The sequence below is a fragment of the Prinia subflava genome, chromosome 16 (genome assembly GCF_021018805.1).
Source record: "Prinia subflava isolate CZ2003 ecotype Zambia chromosome 16, Cam_Psub_1.2, whole genome shotgun sequence".
Lineage (NCBI taxonomy): Eukaryota > Metazoa > Chordata > Aves > Passeriformes > Cisticolidae > Prinia > Prinia subflava.
This window is the reverse complement of record NC_086262.1, coordinates 10896631-10923749: the sequence shown is the minus strand read 5'-3', so window position 1 is coordinate 10923749 and position 27119 is coordinate 10896631. Positions and strand designations below refer to the sequence as shown.

Here is a 27119-nt window from a genome sequence, read left to right as displayed (position 1 = left end):
CATCAGTCCTAGGAGAGGTGGAAAATTGAGTTTATTTTTAGGCCGCACCTGTTTTAAAAACAAGCAGTCCTCGTGTCAAGGCGGGGGGTATGTAATGGATAGAAGGCTTATGATTTTTGAGTTGAAAATAGCTCGGGGAGGGAACAAATCCCTTCCCTTCTGATCCATCCCTCTGGAAGAGCTGTGGGAAGTGTGTGCTGCAGGGGCTGTGGCAGGACCGGCGGGTCAGGGCCTGCAGTGGCATGCTGTGACGCGGTGACAGACTGCCACCGGGTGATGTCATCGTGCCACTGTGGGAGATTCGTGCCCAGGGCAGGGGTTTACGCCACCGAGGGCTTCTCCCGGCCTGCTGCGCCTGTGAGGAGCCGGCAGCAGGACTGGTGCCACAGCTGGGCGTGATATGGTGCTGCTGTGAGGTGACATCACGACTGTCGTGACAGGCTGACGTCAGCCAGTGACATGTCAACTCCCGTGACGGCATGACGTCATGCGATGACATCACGGCTATCGTTACATGCTGACGTCACACCATGACACCACGCCGGGGGCGGGGCCCCACTGGCCCGTCACTGCGGCCCTTCAGCACCCTCCCTTATATAGCGGCCAGTAATCCCGCCCCCAAGTCTGATTGGCTGAGCTCCTCCAGCGCGGATTGCGATTGGCCGGGACGGCTGTCAGTCAGGGGCGGCGCCGTTCGGAGCACCGGGAGGCCATTGTGGCTGGGGCAGCGGGAGGCGGCGGCCGCGGCCGGTCCCGCCGCGTCCGACCCAGGTGAGGGGGCGGCCGTGAGGGGCGTGCTGGGGCTGCAGGGCTGGAGCGGGGCGGGACGAGCCCTGGGCCGGACGGAGTCTTCAGCTTGTCCCGCGGCGTGGGCAGAGCCGGGTCGCCCCGCGGGCCGCTGCCCGGGCCCGGCCGCGCCGGAGGGGCGTGGGGGAGCGGCAGGGCCGGGCCCTTCCTCCTCCGGCTGAGCCCCCCGCCCTGCCGTGCCGCAGTGCTGGCCCCGCGGGAGCCGCCTCTGCTCGTCCTGCTCCGCTCTCGCCCCGTGCCGGCTCCGGCGGTGCCCGTGAGCGGCCCGGCCCCGGAGCCCCGTCCCGAGGGAGCAGCGCCCGGCGCTGCGGGTCCCGCGCGGTGCGGCCGCGGCCAGCCCGGCCCCTCCGGAGCCGAAGCGATCCTTAGCAGAAGTTTTAGGAAAGATGTGAGAAGGCTCTTTTTGCTCGATTCTTGCATAAACGGAATTGCTTACAGCACATGCATGTTTAAACTTTTTCTGTTTTTACACCAGCTTGCCCTGGCACAGTTCTGAGATCCTTTTAGTGTTCGCGTCTGTGTGTAACAGCTGAACGATGCTATAACAGGTAGTGGTGAGATCTGCGTTTGGGCAGTAGTAATGTGGGTTACTTAAGAAAAAGGACTACTTTCCGAGAGTTTCCAGTCGCAAACTATCTCTAAACTGCTGTAATCCTCCGGCGTTACTCAGCGAGTGCTTTGTTACACTTTCGTTCTAAAGGTTACGGGTAGAGCAGTGAGGTGTAACTCACTGTGATTTGTAGTTGGAATCTTCTCTTTTGATAAATACTGCTCTAAAGATTAAAAAAAAGGCCCTTGACACTATTGGATCATAGTCCTTAAAAGGGCACACCTGAATCAGAAGTGCTTTTGCAAAGGTGAATAAGAGAACAAGGGGAGACTTTCTGCACGGAGTTCCCATATGTTTTCATAAACACGTGTGTTTGTGTATATACACATTCACTGCTAATATTGTCACCAGTAGAATTTTAGCTTAAGGCTTAAAATTCAAGCCAAACTTCATCTTGTTCTTGTATTTTGTTGTCAGTAATAACATTTCTGTAACCAAAACAACCCTGGGAATGTGTTCCCAGTCTGTTTCATAAGCTTTTGACTTGAAGATATCCAGAGAACAGATCTGGTTAATAGTAAGTTGCCATTTTAATAAATGTATTTTAGGGAAGTGACTGTTTAATGCAGGATGTATTCTATAGTGCAGTTGCTTTCAGCTTTTAAAGATTTCTTACTGGAATTATGTATAAGCCTACTACTGGCAGGTTTGGTGTCTTGGTTATTTTCTAGTAGGATAATAACAGGTAAGTACTAAGAAACTTATTTGACAGATATACTTCTTACTTGCACAACAGGAAATCTATTTTTATCTGGGGGCTCTTACCCCCAGAATGGATTGTCTGAAGTCCTGTGAACAGCTACAATCCCATGGCACCTAAATTTTTCATTAATGTGCATGTCTGGAGTAATATGTGTCCTAATGCATTCAAGCAACTGAAGCCTGAGTGAAAGTCAGGACTCATGGAGAGATGCTTTGCACAGAGAATTGCAAATGTGAGGAAATACATAAAACTTGTGTGTTCTGATGGCCCATTTGTCTCTTTGGGGCTTTTCTAAATAGCTTATCCTCATCTCCAAGTGATTTTTGAAAGGTGACTTTGTGCAAGCAATGATTCTTAAAAGGAGGGGTTTTTCAGGGCCAGGATAATTTCATTTTCTTGTATTTCTTTATCCCTGTTACAGAAAAGTGTTTCATTAATAACTGAAGGGGTTCAGCATAGTTCTTGTGTAGCTAACAAGTGATATCCTGTAACTTAATACCAGTTAATGCAAAATCTGTACTTTTTTGGTTTTGTCTCCAAGTTCTTGCAGAGGGAGAATCTTGACCTTCCAGCTCTCCTTTCTTACAATATTGAAGATTCAATGAAAATATCATAGCTGCTCAGAAATTGTCCATCAACACACTTGGTACCTCAGAGTGCATAGCTTTGGCATAATGAAAAGGGTTGGAAAGAAGAGTGGGATGTATTAGGAAAGTCTGGGAGCTGCCCTTGAGGGATCATGTTAGTGCTAGCTGGCTGTGGAACTGCAGCTCACTGCCTCTAGTATTATTGTGTAGGAGAAAATATTTCCTTTCTTCTTCTCCCTGTGATAGAGGCAGAAAGTTGGGAGCCCACATTTTTTTCTAAAGCTTCTAAGAGGAAATGTCAAGTAAACTGACTGCTTAAATTGCTGCTGGAGATGACCCAGTTGAATGTCTGCCTCTTAAATTGCTGCGTAGATTTTGAGAAACTAGAAGGTAGAAGGGACTCTTGACATTTTTTGAGACTCTCATGACTATTACAATTTGGTTTAAACTCTTTACTAGGGCTTGGGGGTCTTCCACCTGTTTTACTGCAGATTCCTTGAGTTTGTCTGCTGACTTAGAACATGGAAAAGATGCTGCTCCCTCCTGCATGCACTGAGGAAGAGAGATATCCAAATTCTAATTCTCGAAGCAACCAAAAGTTATTTGTGTGGCTTTGTACCCTTCCAGGGTGGGTGCCTGGGTTGCTCTTGAGGCTTTTCTGTTTTGCCTTGGCTCACAAATACTCAGTGGGGCCAGTGAAGAGAGAGACGAGCTGTTCTTTCTGTACCAAAGCAGCACAGAGCACAGCTGCTCTGGGGGAAGGGGCTGCTTGCATTTCCTGTTTTAAGGAATGAGTTTCAAGTGGTTTGCCTGTACAAATCACTCTGGACTCTAATGGCACTATAAGTCATAGTGAATGCAAAATTATAGAGGGAAGAATTTGTTAGAGATCTCTTCAGTAATTACTGAGGTAATTTTCTTGTAAGATTTGGAAGAGGGATGGACACCCAGGAAAACTGTTGGTCTGTGCTCTCGTTACTATAGCACTTCAGAGTTAAAGAGGTTGAGTCCATTACTGTGCACTCTGATGTAATTACTTACCTCTAATTCATTCTTGACAGATGAATTTAACTTACTCTCTATTGTGGCAGGAAGGTCTCTTCTAAACTGTAGCACAGAAGTCTTATTCTGTAGTACTACAGAGACACTGCCTGATAGTGTAGGGTGTTGTGGTGTCTATAAAATGGGAAGGAGAATATGTTGCCATGGTCTGGATCAGGGAAGGGTTGCCTGGCAGAGGTGAGAAGGCAGAGCCCTCCTTGAAATTTCCTGTGAACAAGGCTGAAGGGGGTGTAGGAGAAATTGTAGCAGCCACAGGGATTTGGGGGCAGTTTTGTTTTAAATTTGTTTTGTTGCTTAATCAAGTCCTTTAATAAAACCCTGTTTCCTTCTGTCCATGGACTCCATGGATGTCTGTTGCCACATTTATCTGTGGTCTCAGTGTTTGAATAACATAATTTTTGATTTTTTTTTTCTGTAATACAGAAATTAGTACAGTCCTAGCACATAGCAGTAGTTCTAGGTTATGGAGTAGCCTTCAAGGAGTGGAGAGTTGTATTTGCATGGTTTTGTTTTTAGAGTTGTTTACTTAGATGCTTTTTGTTTGAGGGATTGGAGTAGGAACATGCATTCCCTTAAAGCTGTGAAAGCTCTAATTGCTGTCTGTCTACAAGTATTTTTCATTAGCAGTGGTAATGCACAAAACTGAAAGAATGTTTGTTTAATGATGTACTGTTGAAAAATTCATATGTATTAAAATATGTATAATATTTCCCATCTTATCTGCCTGAAATTAGTGAGATATTGAACATTTGTTTTCTTTCTTTTTCTTTAAGATCTTGAAAACTTTGCCAGCTCCCTGAGAGAGAAAACTACATGACACTACACCATGACTGACAGTAAATGTGATAGTCAATTTTACAGTGTTCAAGTTGCAGATTCAACATTCACTGTGCTAAAACGTTACCAGCAATTGAAGCCCATAGGATCAGGGGCACAGGGCATTGTTTGGTGAGTAATAAATACTTTATTTAAATATGAAAAGCTATAAATGTAAAGCAAAGTTTGCATGTATTTCTGATAGAAGTACCAAAACATAAAACACTGATAATAAATTCTCTTGTTACAGGGTCATGGACTAAATAAATTCTAAGCCAATTGCTTGCTATGGTTCATGTGCAAACTTTTTTTTTTTTTGTTCTTAGGGAAAATTAATATTTGGATAATTGCATAAATTAGAATGGTCAACAAATTTCTTCCTATCTCATTAACCACTTTATTTCTGTTTCTAGTTCTCCCATTGCCCTTGTAGTTGTGATATTGCAGTGTAAGGTATGACAGTGGTGAGACATTCTGGGTTTTACTCGTTTCTTCACCATGGCCCCCTTTCTTCCCCCTCTTTTATTCCCAATCACTCCTGTCCATTTCTAGGAGCCATCAATGCAGTGCCTTGCCATTAAGTGGCAGGATGAGGCAGATCAGTGTCATTGTCACTCCATGGAGTACCCAGAAAGGGATGCTGTGTGAGGGGCTGGGCTGGCCGGCTCTCCCTTGGTGTCACCCCAGCTTTGTGTCCAGCCTCCACTGGCCCAGGACATGGGAGTCCTTAGGCTGATCCTGAACCTTAGGCTCTGGTATGGCACCACACCTCTGGGCCAGCTAAAGGTAAACACTTTCAAATGTTTTTTAGACTGCAGCAATCCGTTCTGCACAGCCTAGTGCCAGCCCGTATTTTGTTGGGCAAAACTTACTTGGTAATAGCAGAAATGTTTATTGGTGTGGGTTTTCATTCCATAAACAGGAGAACAAACAGATGTACTCAGGAACTCTGTGATATTAACTTTATCACAACACATGGTGGGCTGTTCGTGCTCTGAATCCAGCCTGCAGTTTGTCTTCATCTATAAAATCTGCAGAATAAGTGTGATGACTCATGTACTGTGAACAGCTCCTTAACAGCACCTGCCCATATCTTCTTGGCCTTTCCAGAACCATAATCAGTTATATAAGCAGGGAAAGAGTGCATTTCTGTGAGACCATGCCTTTATCTTAAATTTTTTTAGCCAGCCCTCTTGCCCTATTGATAGGTGACAAACAATCAAAATGAGAACACTGTATTTCATTCTTCTTTAGTGGGTTGAGTGATGAGGGGGTCCTAAATTTTGGTCATTAAGATTTGGGAAAGATTTAGTATAGTACTGTCATTTTCCAGGTGTTGGTTTAGATGGCATGCAGGAATTCGGGCTGCTTGAAAGTGTTTCTCTCTTCATTAGAAGGGGAACATTTTTAAGCCAAATTACTTTGACTGGATCTTCACTTCAGAATGAAATGTAGGTAGTGTTAAGGTCAGCATGTTGGGAGAAAGAAGAAATGATTTGATTTATTGACTTGGTTTGAAACTACTTGATTTATGGAACAACAGAGTGAAACATTGCCTAAATCTTCATCTTCCTGTGAAGTAGCTCAAGTTGAACAAGGTACAACAACTTAGTTTCTCCTGAAATCCTTATGCAAGGGAAAGATACAAAAAAATAGGAAGTAAAACGTAGAAAACTCAGTGTAAGATGAGTGCTATCCTGCTATGTTTGGCTGAAAAAATTGTCAAGTCATTAGGGTAACACAGATGTGATTTTTTTTTTTTAATCATCCTGTGCTTAATATAAAAAATAGGAAACATTTTTCTGGAGTTTTCTGCCTGGATTTCGTTTCTTCTATGAGAAATTTTTAATACCACCTGTATCACTTTAGCTAGGAGAAGTCTAAATTAGTGCTTTTTTTCTCATTATGTTAATGGAAGCTGTTGGTATTGCTCCATGTAGTTTTATGTTTGATATTAAAATGTAGGAAAATAAGTAGTTTTAAAAAGATATACTTAGGAAAAATGGGAGATGAGAGCTCAAGGAAGATGAAAAAGTAACATCTACTACAAAGTGATGTAGAGGTTATTTCTATCTCACAGTGGACACAGGCTAGGAGAGAAACTGGCTATACCTTTTGTATTTTATGTATAAAGCATACATATTTAACTTACTGCACTTCTTTGTTCCTAAGTATTAATACATCTGAAGTCTGGTGATCTATTTTTGGACTGAATCAAAATAACTTTTGTCATTAACTTCCTGATATCTTTTTATTTTTCCTTTCTTGTCCTTGATTTCCTAAATTTTTTAGTCAATCTCCAAAATAAGTTCAGGTGGAGTTCTTCATATGTGCTTAGACTGAGGCTTGTTGTACACCTGATTTGCCAGATCACAGAGGGACACTTCCTCTAAAATTATTTCTCTATTGCTTCTGCCCTGTGATTTACAGCTGATTCATGCAGACCCTGTTGGTTACTGGTTTGATACTAATTGACAGGTATAGTCATTAACATATGGAAGACATTAAACATTAAAGGCATTAACATATAAAATTAATTTACATGTAACATCTTTTGGGTGAATACTGAAATACCAATGCTTTAATGGTTGGGAGGAAAATAATTTCTCCAGCTGTCTGGCCAGTTGCTTTTCTCCCTTTCTGTGTTTCCTTTTGCACAGGCATAAAGGCTTTAAATCAGAGACTGATTTTAACATTCAGTAATGACTTGTGCATTTCACAGAACTAAACTGAAATAAATGCTAGCAAGTTTTTAATATGAGTGGCATGTTGGTTCAAATTGGAGGCATGTCCCAAGAAAACACATCTGGGTGAGCCCTGCTTTGTGGTGGTGTTGCTTTTTTCCAGGAGGGAAAACAATGACTTTATGCTGGGAAACTTGACATTATTTGAGTATTGTTGTTCACACAGGGAAGCTGTACTTCTTGTTAGAGTATTGTAGTGTGATGGCCCTTTTAAGTCTGGTGTCACATACTACTTGATGAGAGAGGAAAGGAGCTCACAAAGAGCTTAAATGTGCCTGGAAAAAATGTGAATGAGAATTCTTTCCTACCCTATGAAAGTAACATTAAATGGAAATAGGGTAATGGGGGAAACCTTATTTAAAACGAACTGTTTAAAGACTGGAACTCCTGAGTAGCATGTGCTAGGGATTCACATATATTTTGCCAAATAGTCTATGTTACTAATGAAAACTATTCCTACTTTAGTCTTGTTTTGTTTATACAGATACTTTAGCTTTAGATTCTTAAAGCTATTAAAGCAACTTTAAACTTTGACCTCACATTGCAGAGGGAAGGAACAAATACAAATGAGAAACAGGATAGATTTAATGGTCATGGTCACTTTTAAACTCTTGTATTCCACCCTTCAGTCTGAGTTTTCCTTATTTCTCAATTCAATGCATTTTTTTTCCACCCAGAAGCAGATGATGAATGTAATTTTCTGCTAGGCATTACATTTTTTTATCATTGCAAACCATCCATGTACAGGAGAATATTGATCCCTGTAAGAAGGGATGGTGGAGACATCGTTGTGACTCTCCTTTAGCAGAGAAATTTCTGCTGCAAATACTAAATGATTGTCAGCAATAGTGTCCAAAAAATATTCCAAATATACAGATCAGACAGCTGCAGTGCTTCTTGATCTTAAACAAGCCTAAAATATTTTTAGATCTTGCAATTTGGGGTGTGAGTCTTGAGTCAGCAGTTTCAGTCTAAAGACAAAAAGGAGAGCAGGAAGACCTCTGATGAATGTCAGTGATGAAGCAGTGCTTCTGTTTGACTTACTTGAATTTTAATTATTAAAGGTTGTGTATTTTTTAAAGGATGTTTCCTTGCTGAATTAAAATTAGGTGTAGTACCAACAGGTCAGTGGGTATACTTAGTCTTAAATCTTGATTTCTTTCCTTCCTCACTTCTGCCTTCCTTTTGCCCCCTCCTCTCCCTCAAACAGACTCAACTTGTTTGTCTTTGAACCCTTGTAGTGCTGCGTTTGATACAGTGCTTGGAATCAATGTTGCTGTGAAGAAGCTGAGTCGTCCTTTTCAGAACCAAACCCACGCCAAGAGGGCCTACAGAGAGCTCGTTCTTTTAAAGTGCGTCAATCACAAAAATGTGAGTCGGGCTTTGTGCTGCTCTCGTTGCTCTGAGTTATCAAAAAAGCTCAGGATTTGCTCTCTCACTTGCTGTCAGTAACCATAGGAATGGAAATAGTGACGGGCTGGAAAGATTTGCTGTGGGCAGTGCAGTTCTCCACAATGTCTGGCTCAGTTTTTGGGTGAGCTGCTTGGGGTCTGAGGTACTGAGGGGAGGAGGTTTTTTCTGTGTTGCTGGTACAGGGCTCCCATCAGTGTCAGTGTCAGAGACCAGGCCTTGCTCTGTTGCATTTGCCCTTTTTAAGCCATGTGCAGCAAAAGCCTGTTTGGCCCTGGGATGGTTTGTGGGTTTGACCATTGTAACTTCACTGTATTTACATCTTCTGAGCTTAGGCAAGATTTTTATTAAATACAGTGTTTAACAGGTGAGGTTTTCAAGGGTGCAGCACTGTCTACAAAAGTGAAATGCTATGGACAATACTTGTGAATTTTGAAATCTTTAAACTCTCTAAAGTGAGCCTTGATGTTGATACTTCATTGTTCAAATACAAGAATATCAGGTTTATGTGACTGCTGTGTGCTGGTACTAACATGAGCTAGAAACATTGCTGATCCTTGAAGTTGTGCAGTCATCTCAAACTTCCAATTAACATTACAGGGTTGCTTTTTAAGCAAGCTTTAGGGGAGGCCCAGATGTAGCAGAATAAAAGCAAGGTGGTTGTTAAAGATGGCAGTACAACAATTTTAGCAGTTCTGGAAATAGTACATCATAATCTAAATTTAATGGGATGGTGTGGGGCACCTCTGTGCACGTGGTGTTGGACAGCCTTGGTTAAAATTCCTTGCACAGCATGTGATTTAAAATAAGAGATTATTATTTATGGAGGAAAATGGGATATATTTCAGACACTGGAGAAGGAGCTAGAAGGTGTCATGTAACTTACAAAAAGCCAAGTGATTTTGTTCTGTCTTGGTTCCCTTGGCACACAAGCTGCAGTTTGGAACTATTTCTGAATTGGCAGTTTTACAGCATATGTGAATTAAGTGCAGCCAAGTAACATTCAAATTGTGTGTGTATAGTAACAGTGGGCACTTTATTTTGCATAGTAATTTCTGCAGTAGTGGAGTTTTATGTGAATTAACGCAGAAGTGTCTTCTAATGTTTGTTTTTATTTTATAGATTATTAGTTTATTAAATGTATTTACACCACAGAAGTCGCTAGAGGAATTTCAAGATGTGTAAGTACTAAGATTTTTTTTCATTTTCTCTGACAAATACTGGCCCAAGCCCTAGAGATGGATTTCCAGTATTCTACAGACTTGACACTTTAAAAATCAAGAGTAGCTAAAAGCTGTAGTGGGCAGTGAAAAGGGGATATTTACCTTTTATTCATCAGTTTGCCATACTTTGCTTGCACATGCATCTGGTTTTTGTGCATGGTCCTTCAGCTCCATGGATCACCTCAGGATATTTACCTGGTCTGGATAATGTGAGAGGAATTTTTCACTGTACCAGTCACATCAGCACAACAGTATTTTGGCCTCAATTCAAAACTGAATATATTTCTGTTTTATTCAAGCATTATCAATTGTTCTAGGAAGGATTCATGGCCATTTGATTGGTGGGATGTCCCTAGGTTCCTGTGAATGTGCTGTTGTGGTTTGTGAATAGGCTGCTTGGGTAAATGTGGGAGTGTTTGTGTCTGAAGAGGGTAAGTAGATGACAACTGAAAATTATTTTATGGTTATTAGTTTTCACTGTGGTTATCCTAATTTTCTTATTTTTTAGAGTAAAATACGGTGAAAGAGAGCATTTGTGTTGCAATGTCTGCTTCACTCAGTCTTAGTTTTTCATGATACATAAAGATAGAATTGTTCTCTGTATTACTGTTCATAAAACTAGTAGAATTTTAATATTTTGTGATGGAATATTAAACACTTTTAACAGTAGGATTTTTTGACTAGATAATTTTACTTTGTGACTGTGGTTGTGCATGGGGTTTTTTATCATTGGCTTTTTGACACTTAGGTTAAAAGGAGGTGATTTTTCTTAAATATCTCTTATGCTAAGCTTAAACCTCATATGAAAAGTAAGACTTGAGTTTTCTTAATGCTTTCTTTTTTGTGCTGTAGATATTTGGTTATGGAGCTGATGGATGCAAATTTGTGCCAGGTTATTCATATGGAATTGGATCATGAAAGAATGTCTTATCTTCTTTACCAAATGCTATGTGGGATCAAGCATCTCCACTCAGCTGGTATCATCCACAGAGTAGGTAGTAGTAAATCATTAACAGTACTCTTTGTGAACACAGTTTTTATGAAGCAGGGAGGAAGGGAGGGGGTTGTATAAATAAGCACATACACCAGGGCAGGAAAATGCAGTCATTGCATTCAGTGCAGTAAAGTGAATTTTTGGCTTATCCTGATTGTAGAGTGGGGATGTATGATTATTATTCTATATGTTAATCCTTCTTTAACTGAAGTAATTTCTTGCTAGGATTTGAAACCCAGCAACATAGTAGTAAAATCAGATTGCACGCTAAAAATCCTTGATTTTGGATTGGCAAGAACAGCATGTACTAACTTCATGATGACTCCATATGTAGTAACACGGTATTACAGAGCACCAGAGGTTATCCTGGGAATGGGATATAAAGAGAATGGTAAGTTTCTGGAGTAATGCTTTAAATCTTCTGTCTAAAGTATGCCTCTCTTGGAACATAACTACTTTAAAAAGAGGAGGGAGGGCTGTTTTTCCCCTTGTCAAATTTGTTTTTAAAGTATTCTAATCATGGTATTGGAATTGAAGATTATTATAGTGTAATTTTTTTGTTGAGACTATAATAATCCTATGTTCTATGTACTTTTCTCCATTGAACAGTAACTGCTCCCTCTCCCTTGCTATAGTTATATCTTGCCGTATATTCACCTATTATCTTTTTGGCCATGTTTTTTATTCTCAAAAAAAACCCTGTTGAGACACTGATGCTGGCTGATATTAAAAAAACCCCAAACCAAAAGATCAATATATAAATAGTAAACCCTGTAATCACTGTAATTTATTCTGAAACATCTTCTTTTGACAGTACGTCCCCTTTTGCCTCTCTGATTATTAAAGTATGCTGCAGATCCCTGCCTTAATCCATGTCTTATATTCTCTTAAATCTGCGTGGTGCTCAAAGAGGCTGGGTGTTACATTATTAAAACCACCACAGCTGTAATATACTGAACATTCAGCCAACAAAATTGCTGCCAAGGAAATTGTCCTTGCATTATTGGGGATTTTAAGCACTGGGCTTGTATGCTCTTTGCTTTATCACAAGGTTTTTTTGTATATCTGTAATTCTGGCTGTGTAAAACAAGGGAGTTGTGGAACCTTGCTGGGCCCTTGATAATGATAAAAACACTTTATTTAGTGCAGAAGGCAGCTTATTGTACAGCAAGTGCTGATGTGGATCAGAACTTCAGCAGAGAAAATTAATTATCTGCAGGACTGATACTGTGGGAATACAGTGTGAGCTTTCAAATAAATAATTGTGGTATTTAAAAAAACCTCTTTAATCTTTTGTCCTTGTTGCACCTAACATATGATAGTGGATATCTGGTCTGTTGGGTGCATTATGGCAGAAATGGTCCTCCATAAAGTCCTGTTCCCAGGAAGAGATTGTATCCTTCTTCATGGTCATTTCACAAGTGTAAACACTGACTATGTTTTACAAAATACAAAATTCAGGAACAGTCAGTTGGTGTTGGTATGATTGAAAATTCATGTGAGCAGTTTGGTTTTCCACATTGTTGTGTTTTACTGTAGATGCAGATGGTTTTGTTTGTTTTCCTCACATTTGTTCATGATACTTCATAATTTGATCATTTCACTTTTATTTTCAGTTGATATCTGGTCAGTTGGGTGCATCATGGGAGAATTGGTGAAAGGTTGTGTGATATTCCAAGGCACTGATCGTATCCTTCCCTAGTCATCCTTGAATCCCATTCCACTTCCAACAGAAACACAATTATTTAGAGCTGTATAAAAGCATAAACAGTATTTTCAGTAATATGTTTTACTAGATCCACTGTACTCTTTGAAATTAGTGTCATTAACCAAATTGTTAAGCTTTCCATTTTATTTTCTTAGAAGACTACATTTCATGTAGTTTATAGTGGTTGAATCCAATGTGTTAGGAGCTTCAGCTTTTGTAGTTTAAAAGACAGATAGTGCTAGGTTTCAAAAAGAGAAAAAAACTGGTTTTTTACTCTTGTTCTTTGTAGATAAGTGTTTTAATCAAAGGTCTACAAAGTTACTTCTTAACTATGCATGGATTTTGCTTATTATTTGTTTGAACAATATACACTAATTTTTTTTATTGCACAATTTTTTGAGTTTTAATCAGATTTTTTTCTTGTTTATTACTGCTTGCTGGGTAAAGGTGACCTAATGGCAAGCACACTGCATGAGATCTTTTATTATTATTATTATTATTTAACACAAAAATAAAAACTTTCTGGAGTTTCTTTTTTTTCTTTCCCCATTATATGAAAATTTTATTTTGGACTTACTTTTTCTATAAGATTCCATTTCTCCCACCAAAATTTTTGACCACGATTTTATAGAACCATAATCTCAGAATTTGGGTTTGGGTTGGAAGGGGCCTTAAAAACCATCTTGTTCCAAGCCCCCTATGAAGGGCAGGGACACCTTCCACTATCCCAGGTTGCTTCAAACCCCGTCCAACCTGGCCTTGAACCCTTCCAGGGATGGGGCAGCCACAGCTTCTCTGGGCACCGTGTCTTCATAATAGTGCTCCAAGTTTTTGAAGCTAATATAATATTTTTGCTCATCAGTGAGGAGCAACCACTGCTAAAACATCAGGTGCCTGTTCACAGATATCTGCGTATCTTATAGGGGAGGATTTCCAGTTTTAATGCTAAATTTCATGACACTAATCTTCAACAGTTGATCATACTTTATTTAGTAGTAAATTGATTAAACATTAAATAAGTCTCTTTTTTTCCTACCTTTTTCCTTTCTATATTTATTATTTTACCTTTTGAAGCCTTCAGACCAACCTAACACAATTCTTCATGGATGTTATGTGTCTTTCACCTGCATGTTGTTAGTGTGGGCTGTTTTGATTTATTCATGGATAAATGAAGGAAATTTTGTTCCTGCTTGTTGAATATACAAGTTATCATTTGTGGTTCTCTCAGGGCCACTGAAGCTCTACCAGTCTGTGTTTCAAGGAGTCTCCTCCCCTGAGAGGGAAGTGCATAGCTGTATTTACAGGGATTTTTGCTTCTCATAAGAGTTTCAGTTCTCCTCAGTGTGAGATACTGACAACTGTTTGTGTTGTTGAGGCTTTTCCTGAGTGATCACTGCGTGGCTCAGGTTGTCACTTCAGCTGCAGGATTGTCTTGGCAGTGCTGCTGTGCCTGGCCATGAAGCTTTCCTTTCATTGATTGTGTTTGGGGTTTCTTTTGTTTGGTTGCTTTTTTAAGTTAAATTTTAAAATGTCTTACTATTTGGGCATTTAGAGGAGGGAGCCACATTCAGCATATTGGCCAATGCTTACCCTTGACTACCTTCAGGAAAACCAGCTTTTAGATTGAGTAATTCGTGTTTGGTGGTGGATGGGAATTTCTGGGATACTTGCAGCAGTGCTCTGGGTGGAAGGAGATGCTCTGTGTTGCCAGGGTGATGCACAGAACCTGCTCCCAACTGGAGAGGCCTGAATTACTGCTGGCTGCTGTTGGAAATGAGAAATGGAGAAAACCCAGGGAATGTAGACACCCAAGGTGAAATAGTGGAAAAGCTTGGCAGCAGCCACGTGTTTTTGATGTTCTTTCTGCCCTTATGGAGAAGGAAACTGATTGACCAATGCAAAAAGCATGAGGGGTATTTGTGCTTTCTTGGGAAAAGTCATGCTTGGTTGTGATTGTAATAGAGACTCTGTTTTCAGCTTCTCTTCTGGAGTCCCAAAAGGCAAATAGACTTGGCATGGATTAAATGCCTGGTTCCTTCTGGCCCTGAAGTCTCTAGAATGGGGAGAGTGGCTTTGTGTCAAGGCTGCCAGGTCAGTCACAGAGCTTACTCTGCCTGCTTTGTACTGAATCCCACTTGGGTTTCTGATAAGAGGCTTATTTTTAGTCCATCCTATACTGAGAATTTGTTTTTTTGACTTTCACCGAGTGTAAAGCACTTTGAAACTGAGATACTGATGTTTTTGCCAGTTTTTACCTCTAAAGTGGAATGGGTCATTTTCTGCCCTTCTCTGCAATCTTCTGAGGCCTCAACAAACTGACTCTAATTTGATTATCTGACTAACCAGGCTCCTGTTACTCAAAGGAAAAGCATCTTGAATCTAGATTGGTGGAGATCTCAAATCAGTTTCTTAGCTAGGAACAAAATTTCCTGATGTATGTTAATTTTGTCTGTGCTTTGTTTTAGCATGGCAGTTAACAATATTCAGTTCTTAATTTTGATTTTAATACAGTTTTTCCATTGGAATGCATTCAGTAAGCAAATAAAATTTTCAATCTTTGTATCAGAAGTCTAAAGTCTAAGCATGGAGCAGTGACTATACATCTATTCATAATTGTATTTTTGACACACTAACTGAAATAGAAGCACTTCAGTGTTTTCTAAATACATCTTAATTCAAAGTACAGCATATTTGTTGTCTAATTGTATAGTCTGTCTGTGAGAATGGATAGGTTGAAGTGCTAGATGGTGAATTTAGCTATGAATGTTTGCAAGGTCAATGGATAGGCTCTGCTGGAATTGCACGTTCTTTTTATCAGGAAAAACTGGAAAGTGTAAATCTGAGGTGACTTAAATATCAGGAATATTAATGCAGTGTTCCCTGAGTTGATAAATGGGCTTTGCTTCCCCAGCTAATACACAGGCTCTGGTATCTCTGTAACAAATGTCACCATGGCTGGGGAAAATGCCTTCACTTGAGAGAGGGAGAAGGGACAGTCCTGAAAAAACATGAGGCCAAATTTCTATTTCTGACTTGTAAATACTCATCTTATAAAATATTTAAATTTTGAATTATAAGAACAGAGTTATCTGTGAGTATTACCATGGTTGATACACTTAAACAAAAGAAGCTGCTATAGAACCTTCTGGAATATGGATTTCCTGTTCAGAACTCCTCTGGACCTTTTCTGAAGTTGAAAAAGGAAAAGAAACCAACCCCACCCAAACACCAACCAAAAAAAAGCCCCCAACCATCCAACGACACCCCTGCAAAATGCTCCAACTCTAAGTTTGATTTCCTTAGGATACAGGTACAAAGTTCCTTCCTTTGGGTGGGATGCATTTGTGCTTTAGGGTTTTTTGTGTATTTTTCTCTACCTTCAAGCATCTTCAGTGTTCCTGATGTTACATTGCACTTCAGAAGATTCCACAGCAGCCTTTCTTTTCTGACCTTAGAGTTGTTCTGCCATGGATACAACTGCCAAATACAGCTTCTTTTGGATTCTAGAAAAGTATTATAATTAGAAAAACATACTTAAGCATAACGCATTGTGCAGCACTTCCAGCCTGTCCTTCAGAATACAAAATCTGAGTCTTATTTTTGTGTCAGTAGCTTTTTGCATGGCAGCTCAGAATACTGCTGATGCTACAGTGCAGTTCATCTTTGTGTCCTCTGTTTAAGTTTCTGTTAACTTCTCAGATTTTGCAAGTGGTATTTTTGTAGAGGGCAGACTTCAAATTCTTGAGCTGATTTTCCTAAAGATACGGTGCAGATATTGATCAATGGAATAAAGTTATTGAACAATTAGGAACACCATCAGCAGACTTCATGAAGAAACTGCAGCCTACTGTGAGGAATTATGTAGAAAACAGGCCAAAATATCCTGGTATTAAGTTTGAAGAGCTCTTCCCAGACTGGATATTTCCATCAGAATCTGATCGTGACAAGTTAAAAAGTAAGGCGAGTTTTTTCTCTTTTCCTGTGATGTTAATTTAAAATGTCTGCAGCACACTTAATTTAAAGCCTAATAAAAATATTTATTGCAGTAGGTGTCAACATTAAAAGCTGCATACCTTCTGTTTCTTTCATTTATGACAAGTTCTCAGATCTTACTAAATAGGTACTCTTTCCCTGTGCCAGAGTTAAAATTAATTCGTTTAATTTTAATCCATTGAATAATGCCTGTCACTTAATGTTCTCCAAAAATAATACTTTTTATTGAGATTATTGCTGATCATCTTTTTCTAAGTGCATACAGCTCATGTGGGTTATACTTTAGATAATTACTGAGAAAATAAAAAAACATCAAACCAACAATCCACCTTACATTCTGTAGAAAGAAGTGAAATGTGCATGTCCTTTGTTCCCAGTATTTATTTCCTGAGTCAGATATTAAATTCTACAGCTTTTTACATGTGTGTTCTTTTCACCTTTACTTTCTAGCCAGCCAAGCTAGAGATTTATTGTCAAAAATGCTTGTAGTAGATCCAGACAAGAGAATTTCTGTAGATGAAGCCTTACGTCATCCTTATATTACTGTCTGGTATGATCCAGCTGAAGCAGAAGCTGTAAGTTTGCAATTATAATACATCTTTAAGATCCCAATTTAATAACTTTAAAAATACCTTTAATTTTAGTCAAGAGCATGCATTGAATTCTTTGGCTTGCAGGAGTCACACAGGAAACCTTCAGATGAGCATTAGGGGCAGGATCACCTGAAGGACAGCTGGTGGGGAGTTGATATAATTTTGAAAGTGGTTGTTAATATTTCATTTTACTTACAGAAAGAGGTGCCTGTTTGGTGGCAATCCTGGACTTTTTGAAATAGGGATGTGGTCTAAGGCCCTGTAAAACCTTACAATGAATTAATTTTGGTTGATCCTTTAAACAGCCTTTCAGTGTGAGGCAGGACTTAAAAGCAGATTCTAGAGTTGTAAAATGAATGTGTCTTTGAGGTTTAGAGAATAAACTGCTAACAATGAAGGTAAAAAATGCTAAAAAAGTTGTCATTTTTAGATTTTTTTAGTTAAGATTGGGTGTGTTTACCAGATGTAGTAGGCACTATAGACTTTTCTTTTCTTTGTAGCCTCCACCTCAAATCTATGATGCACAATTGGAAGAAAGAGAACATGCAATTGAAGAATGGAAAGGTAAGAAGTGAGCATGACAAATTACATTTATTGTAGTACCTTGTGTTACTAATGTGTGTCTTCAGCATGTGCTGGATTGTGTGACAGACTGGAACCCACAATTCTAAATGAGCAATATTGCCTGTGGCAGCAGGAAAAGAAGTCAGTAATGGAAATGTGTGTGGAGTGAATACATATCTAGATGTGTGAATGCTCATATATACATGGAACATTCTGAAGTCTGTTCAACAAAAATGCTGCAGTTTTCTTTTTTGCCTTCCCTTTTTGTTCTTAAGTGCTTGTAATTTATATAGTTTTTTTCCTTGATAGAGAGTTCTCTGAAAAAGAAATATGCCTCTTCTCAGTGTGCATTATTTAAGCCATATCTCTTGACAATATTTACTAGTTCATTTGTTCTAGAAATCTTAAATAGCAGGAGAGTCCTTTGGTGTAGTTTTTTTTTCTCTAATCTCATTGCTTATTTATTGACCAAATAGATTTAACTGTTGACTTAAACAAAAGAATAAACAGCACTGTGGTATTAAAATCAATTCCACCTTAGTCAAAACTGTTGAATAGTGAGGCAGTTAAAATTTTAACATCTGCCATCACAAGACCAATAGTAATAGACATCTTTTATGACTACTTTGAAAGCTGCTTGCTTTTGTAAAACAGCTTTATAAATTTCAGATATTGATTCTGGCTGATCTATACATATATTATCCCTTAGGGCATGCTGCACAGGTAGGTAAGCTTCAAATCATCTTTGATTACTGCAAGGTGGAAAAGTGAAATGGATCTGTTAAATGTAATTGAATGCATTTGTAAACACTGTTACTCAGAATTGAAAAGTCCTTAATCTATTTAGATACTGTTACCTAAGTTACATTAAGACTATGGGTACACAGACAAACTTCTGTGATTTAAGTTACAGCTCTGGATTTTTCTGGGTGTTTTTCAGGTGCCTGTGTCCTAAGTTGTCCTTGATTAGTAAATGAAGGTTTTCATACAATAGTTTAACTGTTAACCCTTCTTCAAAATATCCAGTCTTTCCTCAATACACCCATAGAGATGGTTCTTCAAGAATAAATATTTGCGTATAATTTTTTTTTTAAGTTAATATTAGTGCATTGTAGGTATATATAAAATTTTGGGATGTGGTATTTGTTACTTTTAAGAGGACAGCTATGATATTTGTGTGATATGTTGATTTTGGTACACTCCTAATGGTACACTCTTTCTGTGATGCTTGAGAAGATCCATATAATTCTCTTATCATTGCTGTAGGGCTGGAAAGAGGGCAAATAAATACCTCTACAGTTCTACTTTTAATGATTTCCTTGTACCTTGATACAAATGTGAATTGTATAGAAGTCCTCTGTGATCTTACAGTGCTTTTTGTGTCTCTTTTTTCTTTTGTCCCACTGTTCTGTCATAAGAATTAATATACAAAGAAGTTATGGATTGGGAAGAAAGGAGCAAGAATGGTGTGGTAAAAGATCAGCCCTCAGGTTAGTCATTGTTTCAGTAGTTCTGTAACTGTCACTCGTAGTGCTGTGAATGAAGAAATCTGCTCAGTAATTCAGGTAGGCAAAGCTTTTATTGTCTGGGACTCTGAAGACTGATCTGCCTTTGGAGATCCATGTGCTCTGTTTTTTAATTGTTCTGAGCTTGTAGGAAAACTTCACTGGTCTTGTGTGTCCCACACCCTGACCTGCTTTGTCCCCAAAGGGTTCAGTCATCAAATTTAATTATCAGCACCAGTTACCTCACCTGGTGCTCAGGTAATTGTGCTGAACGCTGTTCTGAGGCTCAGCATGAACCCCTTTCCTCGGGGTTAAACTGCATTAGGGCTCTCTCAGGGTACTTAACAGTGCTAAGTGTCTGTGCCCATGATAGAATCCTTGTGTTTGCTGCTGTTCTCACAGCTCAGTAATCAGAATATTGTACTGTCTTTTATTAACCATATCTGTTAGATTTCTTGACACTCAAGTCACTGTTCACACTATGCATTTTGAGTTTTTTCTTCCTTTCCTCCACAGAGAGGGAGAAAAATAAAAATCTCTTAAAAGGTCACCTTGGCTTTTGAGTGCTAGGGCCCTTAGTGCTTGCTTTTCTCCTTTTTTATTAATAACTTTGATTTTCAAAGGATTTCTGTGGGGAAAGTGCTGCTCACAGCCCAGAAGCGTGGTTATTTGTGACTGTAATATTGTCTTGCCTCAGATTTTATTATGTTTGGTTTTCTTAGCACAGATGCAGCAGTGAATAGCAACACCAGTCCTTCCCAGTCATCATCTATCAATGACATTTCATCCATGTCAACAGAGCAAACACTGGCCTCAGACACAGACAGCAGCCTGGATGCCTTGACAGGACCCCTCGAAGGATGTCGATGATCAGCCACGATTGCAGACTTGACTTTGGAAAAGAACTCTTGTTTCCATTGGGCCTGAATTGCTTGTAAGTTAATGGAACCAAGTAGAAAAACTCCATGTTCTGCATGTTCTGCTAAAGTAATGCCTGTTGTTTTTTTTACTCAGTTGTTATGAAATTGCCTGCTTAATGTTGTAGAATGGGAGCAAATCAATGTCTAAAGAACAACAAAAAAATTAAATTTAGACACTACTACAGGCTTTTCTTTGTTTCAGCCTATTTCAGGTGAGCAGTTATAATAGACTTTTAGCCAATAACTCCTCTTAAGTGGGTTCATCAATCTCCAGTCCCAGCTGGCAGGCTTCTGTGACTCAGTGGTTGTTTACATTTTAGTACAGTATTGCTCATTAGTAGGTTTTTTGAATGTATAGTCCCTGTGAAGTTTGTTTTACCGTGTGACTGTGGCAGTTTGCTTTATTTAACGACAGGAAGTGTTGTGTGTAAATGTGAGCTCACATGTGGAACGCTCTCAGTACTGTGTTTAAAGAGCAGTTTTTCTTCCACATAGCACTTTTTTCTTTTTTTATCAATCAAACCCTTTCTATCTTCACTTCTCAGCAATTCTCTCTTCTTGTAGAAGAGATAAACGTGTATTTTAAAGCATAAATCCATAACTTTGTATTTCACCTGAGTGTCTCTAACTTTTTCAGTCTTTTAAATGTGGATGGAAGATACAGTGGCTTAAATAAATCTTGAGGAAGGATGAGTGACATTTCTGTGAAGCAGTGCCTGTTTAGAAGAGGAGAGTGTGCTAAAATGTCCTGTATTTTCTGGCTTGTAATACTCATCCTTTAACAAACATAAACAGAAAAAGAAGTTTTATCTCTTCATTCACTGCAAACTCTGATAAAAGGAGAGATGACTTGGACATACTTGCAGCCTCGAAAAGCTGCATAATATTTTCCATTTTTTTTTAATGGGTCCATACTATCTAGTGAGTAATTAAAGAAATAAAAGTACAGTAGTTCTGAGTCACTTGTAAATTAAGCATTTAGTTGACAGAGCTTAGCTCTATTCTCACCTTAGGAAAGTCTCTCTATTTGTAGTGAGAAGTAAAACATGTTTAATACAAATTTTCTAAATGCAGTGTCAGACAAGAGGAGGAGGCTATTTGCTGTTTCCATACAGACTTATCAATACAGTTTTCAGAATCAGATAATATAAAATTACCTGTTACATTACACAATCTGTTGAATTAGAAAACGCATTTGCAGTAGAGTAGGGCTTAAATTGCTTTATAACACACACTTGTGACTTCGTGCACGTTCACTTTGGAGTGCCCAAGTGTGAAATTTTGGTAAAGGATCTTACCTTGCATGTGTGTGACTGAAGTATAGAACTGTAAGAGTAATAGACATGTACAAGGTGAGGTAAAACACCACTTTCTTAAAGGCACTATATTTAGCTGTTGATCAGATACTCTTGTCTTGAATATATAAATAGAACCTGTAAAATATACTGGCCCAGACAGCCACTGCATTACTGACATACCTCTCTTGTAAAACACAATTGTCCATTGTTCCAGACCTTATGATTCGAAAAGCAGCACTTTCTCCTCATGCAAACATTGCTTTTATATTAAAATTTTGCCCCTTTTTAATAGCTTAATTTGCTGTGGTAAAAATACCAAGATTTTAGTGTCCCAGAAGATTTTAAAAAAATTAACAAAATAGTTAATGTTAACTTGAATTCTGGCATCTCTGATGTTTAAAATTCTGTTTAATTGAATTGCAAGATATTTGGGTCTTGTGTTTTTTCTTATTGTTTGGTTTTCCACCGATAGATAACTTTTATCTTTGGATACTGACGGTATGTACTTTTAGTGCATTCTTGTCACTGGAAAAACACTTAAAAATACCTACTTACCATATAGCAGAACAGTACACTTTGCTGTTCTTTTGCTTTTTTTAGTCCATGTTATTTATGTCAGTTAAAATAGCTGAAGACTCCTATTCACAATGAACAATTAGTGATTCATTATGAAAGTCATCTGCTGAATTTAATTTTTCAAGACTTTTAAATTTTTCAGCCGAGGTTGCACTGTGTTATGTTCATTTTAACAGTTTCTGCTTTAGAAGACTTAAAGATTTATTTCTTTTTGATTTGAATACTCAGAGAGTTGAATTTTTTCTGTTGGACTTGGGTTGCTCAGCACAACGGAGTGTTGGACCAGATGATCTCCAGGTCTATTCCAACCTAAATTATTTTGTGATTCAAATTGTCTTTTAATGTTTTTAACAAAACTGTCCTGTCTTCATGACTTGAACTGGTATCTGACCTTCTCCTAGTACATACTGTTATCTTGGACATATACTCTTGGAACAAGAAAAGAAACCCTAACCTTGAGATTAAATGAGTTTATTTGTAAATCTTGTAGGAAAAGCTGTCTCATACCTAATTATTTTGATGTCTTCTTGCTATGGCATACACTGAAGCTTAATTACAGAATGCCTTCAGAGCATGCATGGAATGCCTGTGAATATTGTGGATTTTGACTCCAGTTTAGTTCAGAACCATAGTTCAGATGCATATGGCTCTCCAGAGGACACATATGCAGAGGATACCCCCAATCCCAGCCGGGTGCATGCTGCAGTTCCCAGGCCATCCCAGTGTGCTCATGTAGCCCCCAGTGCATTCCATGCAGCTTCTCCCCACAGCATTCACTGCTCCTGGCTGCAGGGGAAATGCAGTGCTGGGCTCGTGCCGTGCTTGTCAATGCCACCAGAACCTCCTCACTAATGGAAAACACAATGTAACTTAACAGGGGTTTAAAAATTAAGAGAGTTTGGTGTGCAATATAATCACTTTTATTCCTAATACTAAAATTATGTATGTAAAGTGATGCAATTGACCTTTTTTTTTTTTGCACTTTGGCATTTATAAATATTTATATGTATTTAAAGATAAGAAAATGTGTGTGTGAACATATATATTAGAAAAACAGCTCAGTTTTGTAAACATGAGTGTTACTTTCCTTTGAGAGACTTTGTATAGTGTTAACACTACTGCAGCATAAATAGACAATTTATGAACTATGACTCAAATAAATGGTGGTCAACATAGGTACAATCTGTAATCTTAACTGCTCACCTGAAAAAGAAAGGGATCTTTGGCTGTCAATAGATACTTTACAAGGAACTTGTTAAATATCTGAACACTGAGTACCTGAATGGCATTGCAGAAATGGAGTATGTTTTAAACAGTTCATTTCATCTGTGCTCATACCATTTTTCCTCAAAAAAGCCTTAGAAAGAGAAGCTTGGCATTTTGCAATCTGGGTAAGCAGCCTGTGAGTGTACTTTGAGGAAATACTGTGATATGACAAGTCTAGGTCTTTATGGAAAAAGACGAGACACGAATGTCAAAATTAAGGCTTTGTCTGCATGGATCATACAAACTGAACTAGTCTTAGGACTGGAAACTACAGTTTGCAAACAGCCTTTGAAGTTTTGTAATGTTTCCAGCAAGGGCTTGCATTTTCTTGTCAAAGTAATGAAAAACTCAACCTTGTCTAGAAGTTATCTAGTTGGTTGGAGAGTTTCAAAAGCTGTTAGGAACCAGAGGGCTCTTGAGGTTTTGTCTTTTTTTACATCCTAACAGAGCATATGTGTTTATTCCAAATTAATTAAAAGAAAAAAAGTGATTCCATATGTTTAATTTTTCTTTCTTAAAGGAAGGACCTTAAATGCTAAATCGCTTTCCTTAAATTATAATTTTATGAAGAAGATTTAGCTATTCCAAAGACAGCTGGCATATGGAGTCTCCGAGGATGGGGTGGGTGGGCCTTGTGTTGTCACAGGGGCCACCCCAGCTGGGAGGTCACAGCTCCAGGTGCAGACAAACCCTTGTGGTTGTGGGGAGGGTGGCTGCAGCCTTGCAGCAGCACAGAGCGTTTGGGGTAAATGCTGAACAGCCTCTGTCTGCGTGTTCTACCTGTGTCTCATGGCTTCTAGCAGGGCTTGATGCTGAACGTGGTGAGACCCTATACTGGGAGCCAGATTCTTTCCTGGGATGTGTGTTGTGTCATTCCTGCTCAAAGCTGGTTTTGATCCAGGGACACCTGCATCCAGATGCAGAATTTGAGTTCTATAATGAATCTAGTGATTTCTTTGCTTTTCCAGAGTGTCTTGAATTACTTTTTTTAACGTGTTGAAATATGACAAAAAAGTGTATTCTGGCGCATTATTTTACATATTTTAGATTGTCTTTTACATGAGTGATGTTCTAAAAGCTTCTTACACAAGTTGTCAAATCAATTTTGGTTTTTGCCCGCTCTGCATGCTAAAATAATGTCTGGAGCTAAAATCATGTTTTAAGTAAACCATCTTTTCTCATATTAGCTTTGGAGGAAAGTGGAGAGATAACCATTTTTTCTGTTTGTGTTTTATAAAATGATTATTTTTGCAGCTAAAATTTCAGTTGTTGGATTTCAATCTCACAGTGTTGCTTTGTGGATATAAATTTCCTGGGTCCGCTATTTCAAATGTGTATAACAAGTCCAGTATAAAATTAAACTAATAAAATGCACTCTTCTGCAATTTGTTATTGAAAACATGGCAAATCATTTTGGTCCAAGAATTCAAAACAAAATAGAGAAAGTACATTTAACTATTTAAGTTTATTCCTTGATGCTGCTGCTTATTTTTTTAAAAGGTGCTTGCGGTTTTGCACAAAAGAAATCAAGTTTATCAATTGCTGGGTTTGAAGCACTTTAGGATTCTTATAAATACAATCATATATGGTGTGAAAAGGAATGACATAACATGCTTAATGTACTTAAATTTTGGTTGTAGCCTTTGCTAGTCTGATAGATCAGCATGTTTCTTAAAACCTGTTTTCAGAGATTTGAAATCAGAAACCTTTTGGGGGCTGAAATTTAACACATGGTAAGAGATTATTTGACAAATACCTTCTGAGTGGGTGACTTGATTGGCAGTGTGACTACCTGGCCATCTATTAGATAAAGACCCAGCAATGTCTGTTCCTGTAGCAAGGGCAGCTCGCTGTGAGCACTGGGATTCTTTTTTTAAACAAATGAACTTTTCTTAGCTGCTGGCTGTGCAAGTTGTGTGTGCTGTGGTGAGGCCAGGACCGCTGCTCTGTGGGACTCCCCTGCAGCAGAAGCTCTGTGACTACCCCAGGAGTCGCTGCCCCTGCTCTGCCCTGCTCCAGGTACCAAACCCCTGCTGGCTGTGGGGTGTCCCTGGGCAATCCCCGTGTTTCTTCCCCAGCTGGGCAGCAGCTCACACCCCACAGGCTCCTTGGGATAGCAAAAGCAGAGGAGAAAGGAATCAGGTATGAAGAGCATTTGGTGCTGGCTGCCTGAAGCAGAGATTGTGTTTATTGCTGATCACAGAGCTCCTTATACCCCTGAGCATGTGCTGTTGTCTTGTCTTCTAACGGGGAAAACCTTTTTTTGAAAACCCAAGTGTGTCACAAGCTTTTCTATGAATTCAGATGCTTAAATTGGTGCTAATTTTTTAAAAGAAAATGTAACAGATGGTTAGCACTGTATTTGTCTGTTTTTGATACCTATATTTTCTTAACTGGTAGCAAGCCAAACTTTATAAATTGACTAATGTGCATTTTCAGCTTCGGCAGATTCCCAGATTTTCCTAAAGTAAAATGTTTAAAGTTCCATGGTAGCCACTGCTTCTTTGGAGCCATTGCCTTCAGGAGTTTTAGACACTAATGAAAAGAACACAAGTAGGACAGACAGCAATACCTAACTATCTCTTTCTTTAAATCACAACGTAGTTCCCCGGGTGGTTTTAGCAGTTTAGTGTGATCAAGATGCCTAATTAAGAGCAAATTAGAGATACCTGTGTGCAGTTAACTCAGTACATTGAAGCCTTACCTGGTTGTTAAGATAATTTATAAAGATGATACAAATCTTTATCTATTTTAAAGAGGGAATAACAAGCAGAAATAATTAACTGTTTTTGTACAAACTAAATGTAAATTCCAGAAAATATATTATTTAATGTATTACAGAACACGGGCTATTAAAGAGTGTAATAGGCTCATTGAGTGATTAGTTATGAAATCCAGTTTTATCCAATGACTCAAACCCCCTCCAAAATGTAGTTCTTTGAGAATTTCTTTTGAATGCCTTCAAGTTTAACCCCTCTCAGAATCCTTTGTAGCTTTGCTCCTCTTTCCCACCTTCTGTTTACCAAATGCCACCAAAAGTAGCATCAAGTCTTATCACTTGTTACAGTGTTCTGGTTTTATGGCCTTAACATCAGTTATAGTCTGGTTTATAATTTCAGAAGAAAGATGTGCTTTGAAGTCTAACTATAGATACATGTGGCCTCTTCTGCCTATGGAATTAGGCTTTGATTGTCATATCTCATTCTCAATGCTTGTGCAATAGGAACATATTCCTCTCAATGCAGTGGCTATTTTGTCTGATGCTGGACTTTGGTTTCAGGATGACTAGAAAGTTTTTTTGGGTTTGTTTGTTTTGTTCTGTTTTGTTTTTACTGGACAGCAGTCACATTTCATTAGTTTTTTTGGACTGATAATCTTTAGGAAAATAGAATTTCATAAGGAAAACTGTCAATAACTAGTTCTGTAGTTCTAGTTAAAGCCTTGTTCTGAAGCTTTTTGGTTGGTTGTTTTTTTTTCTCTCCAAAAATGTTATCGTAAAAGAGTACTAAAGCCACTGTAAAATGACAAATAAATATGTATACATAAAAGATTTGAGCAGTCTGTCTTATTTACTATATTTTTTCTTTCTTGGTTCTTCCTCTGTTGAAGTAAAATGGTTTTTTGTAATCAATGATGTATGTGTGATGTACAGATTACTTCTTTCAAAACATGAAGTTTCAGTTACCACTTCAGCTTCCAGTTAACTGAAACGTAGGTATTGGCATGAAAAATGAATGAAA

General features: G+C 38.7%; 1 protein-coding gene across 6 annotated transcripts; it reads left to right on the top strand.

The window, feature by feature from the left end:
- The first annotated feature begins 677 nt into the window (after nt 1-677).
- MAPK9 (mitogen-activated protein kinase 9) lies at nt 678-26929 on the top strand. Of its 6 annotated transcripts, none has more exons than XM_063413149.1 (12): nt 678-771; nt 4543-4717; nt 8571-8700; nt 9862-9920; nt 10815-10953; nt 11182-11347; nt 12573-12644; nt 16437-16619; nt 17108-17232; nt 17751-17814; nt 19233-19304; nt 20047-26929. In XM_063413149.1, the coding sequence occupies exons 2-12, from the start codon at nt 4596-4598 to the stop codon at nt 20187-20189; spliced, it is 1275 nt and encodes a 424-aa protein (XP_063269219.1). In that variant the 5' UTR covers nt 678-771; nt 4543-4595; the 3' UTR covers nt 20190-26929. The 6 variants fall into 6 exon arrangements, with proteins under 6 accessions (XP_063269219.1, XP_063269218.1, XP_063269221.1 ...); XM_063413148.1 differs by lacking the exon at nt 678-771 and adding an exon at nt 779-1195; XM_063413151.1 differs by lacking the exon at nt 678-771 and adding an exon at nt 779-1195 and having other exon boundaries at nt 20042-20197.
- The last annotated feature ends 190 nt before the right edge of the window (nt 26930-27119 follow it).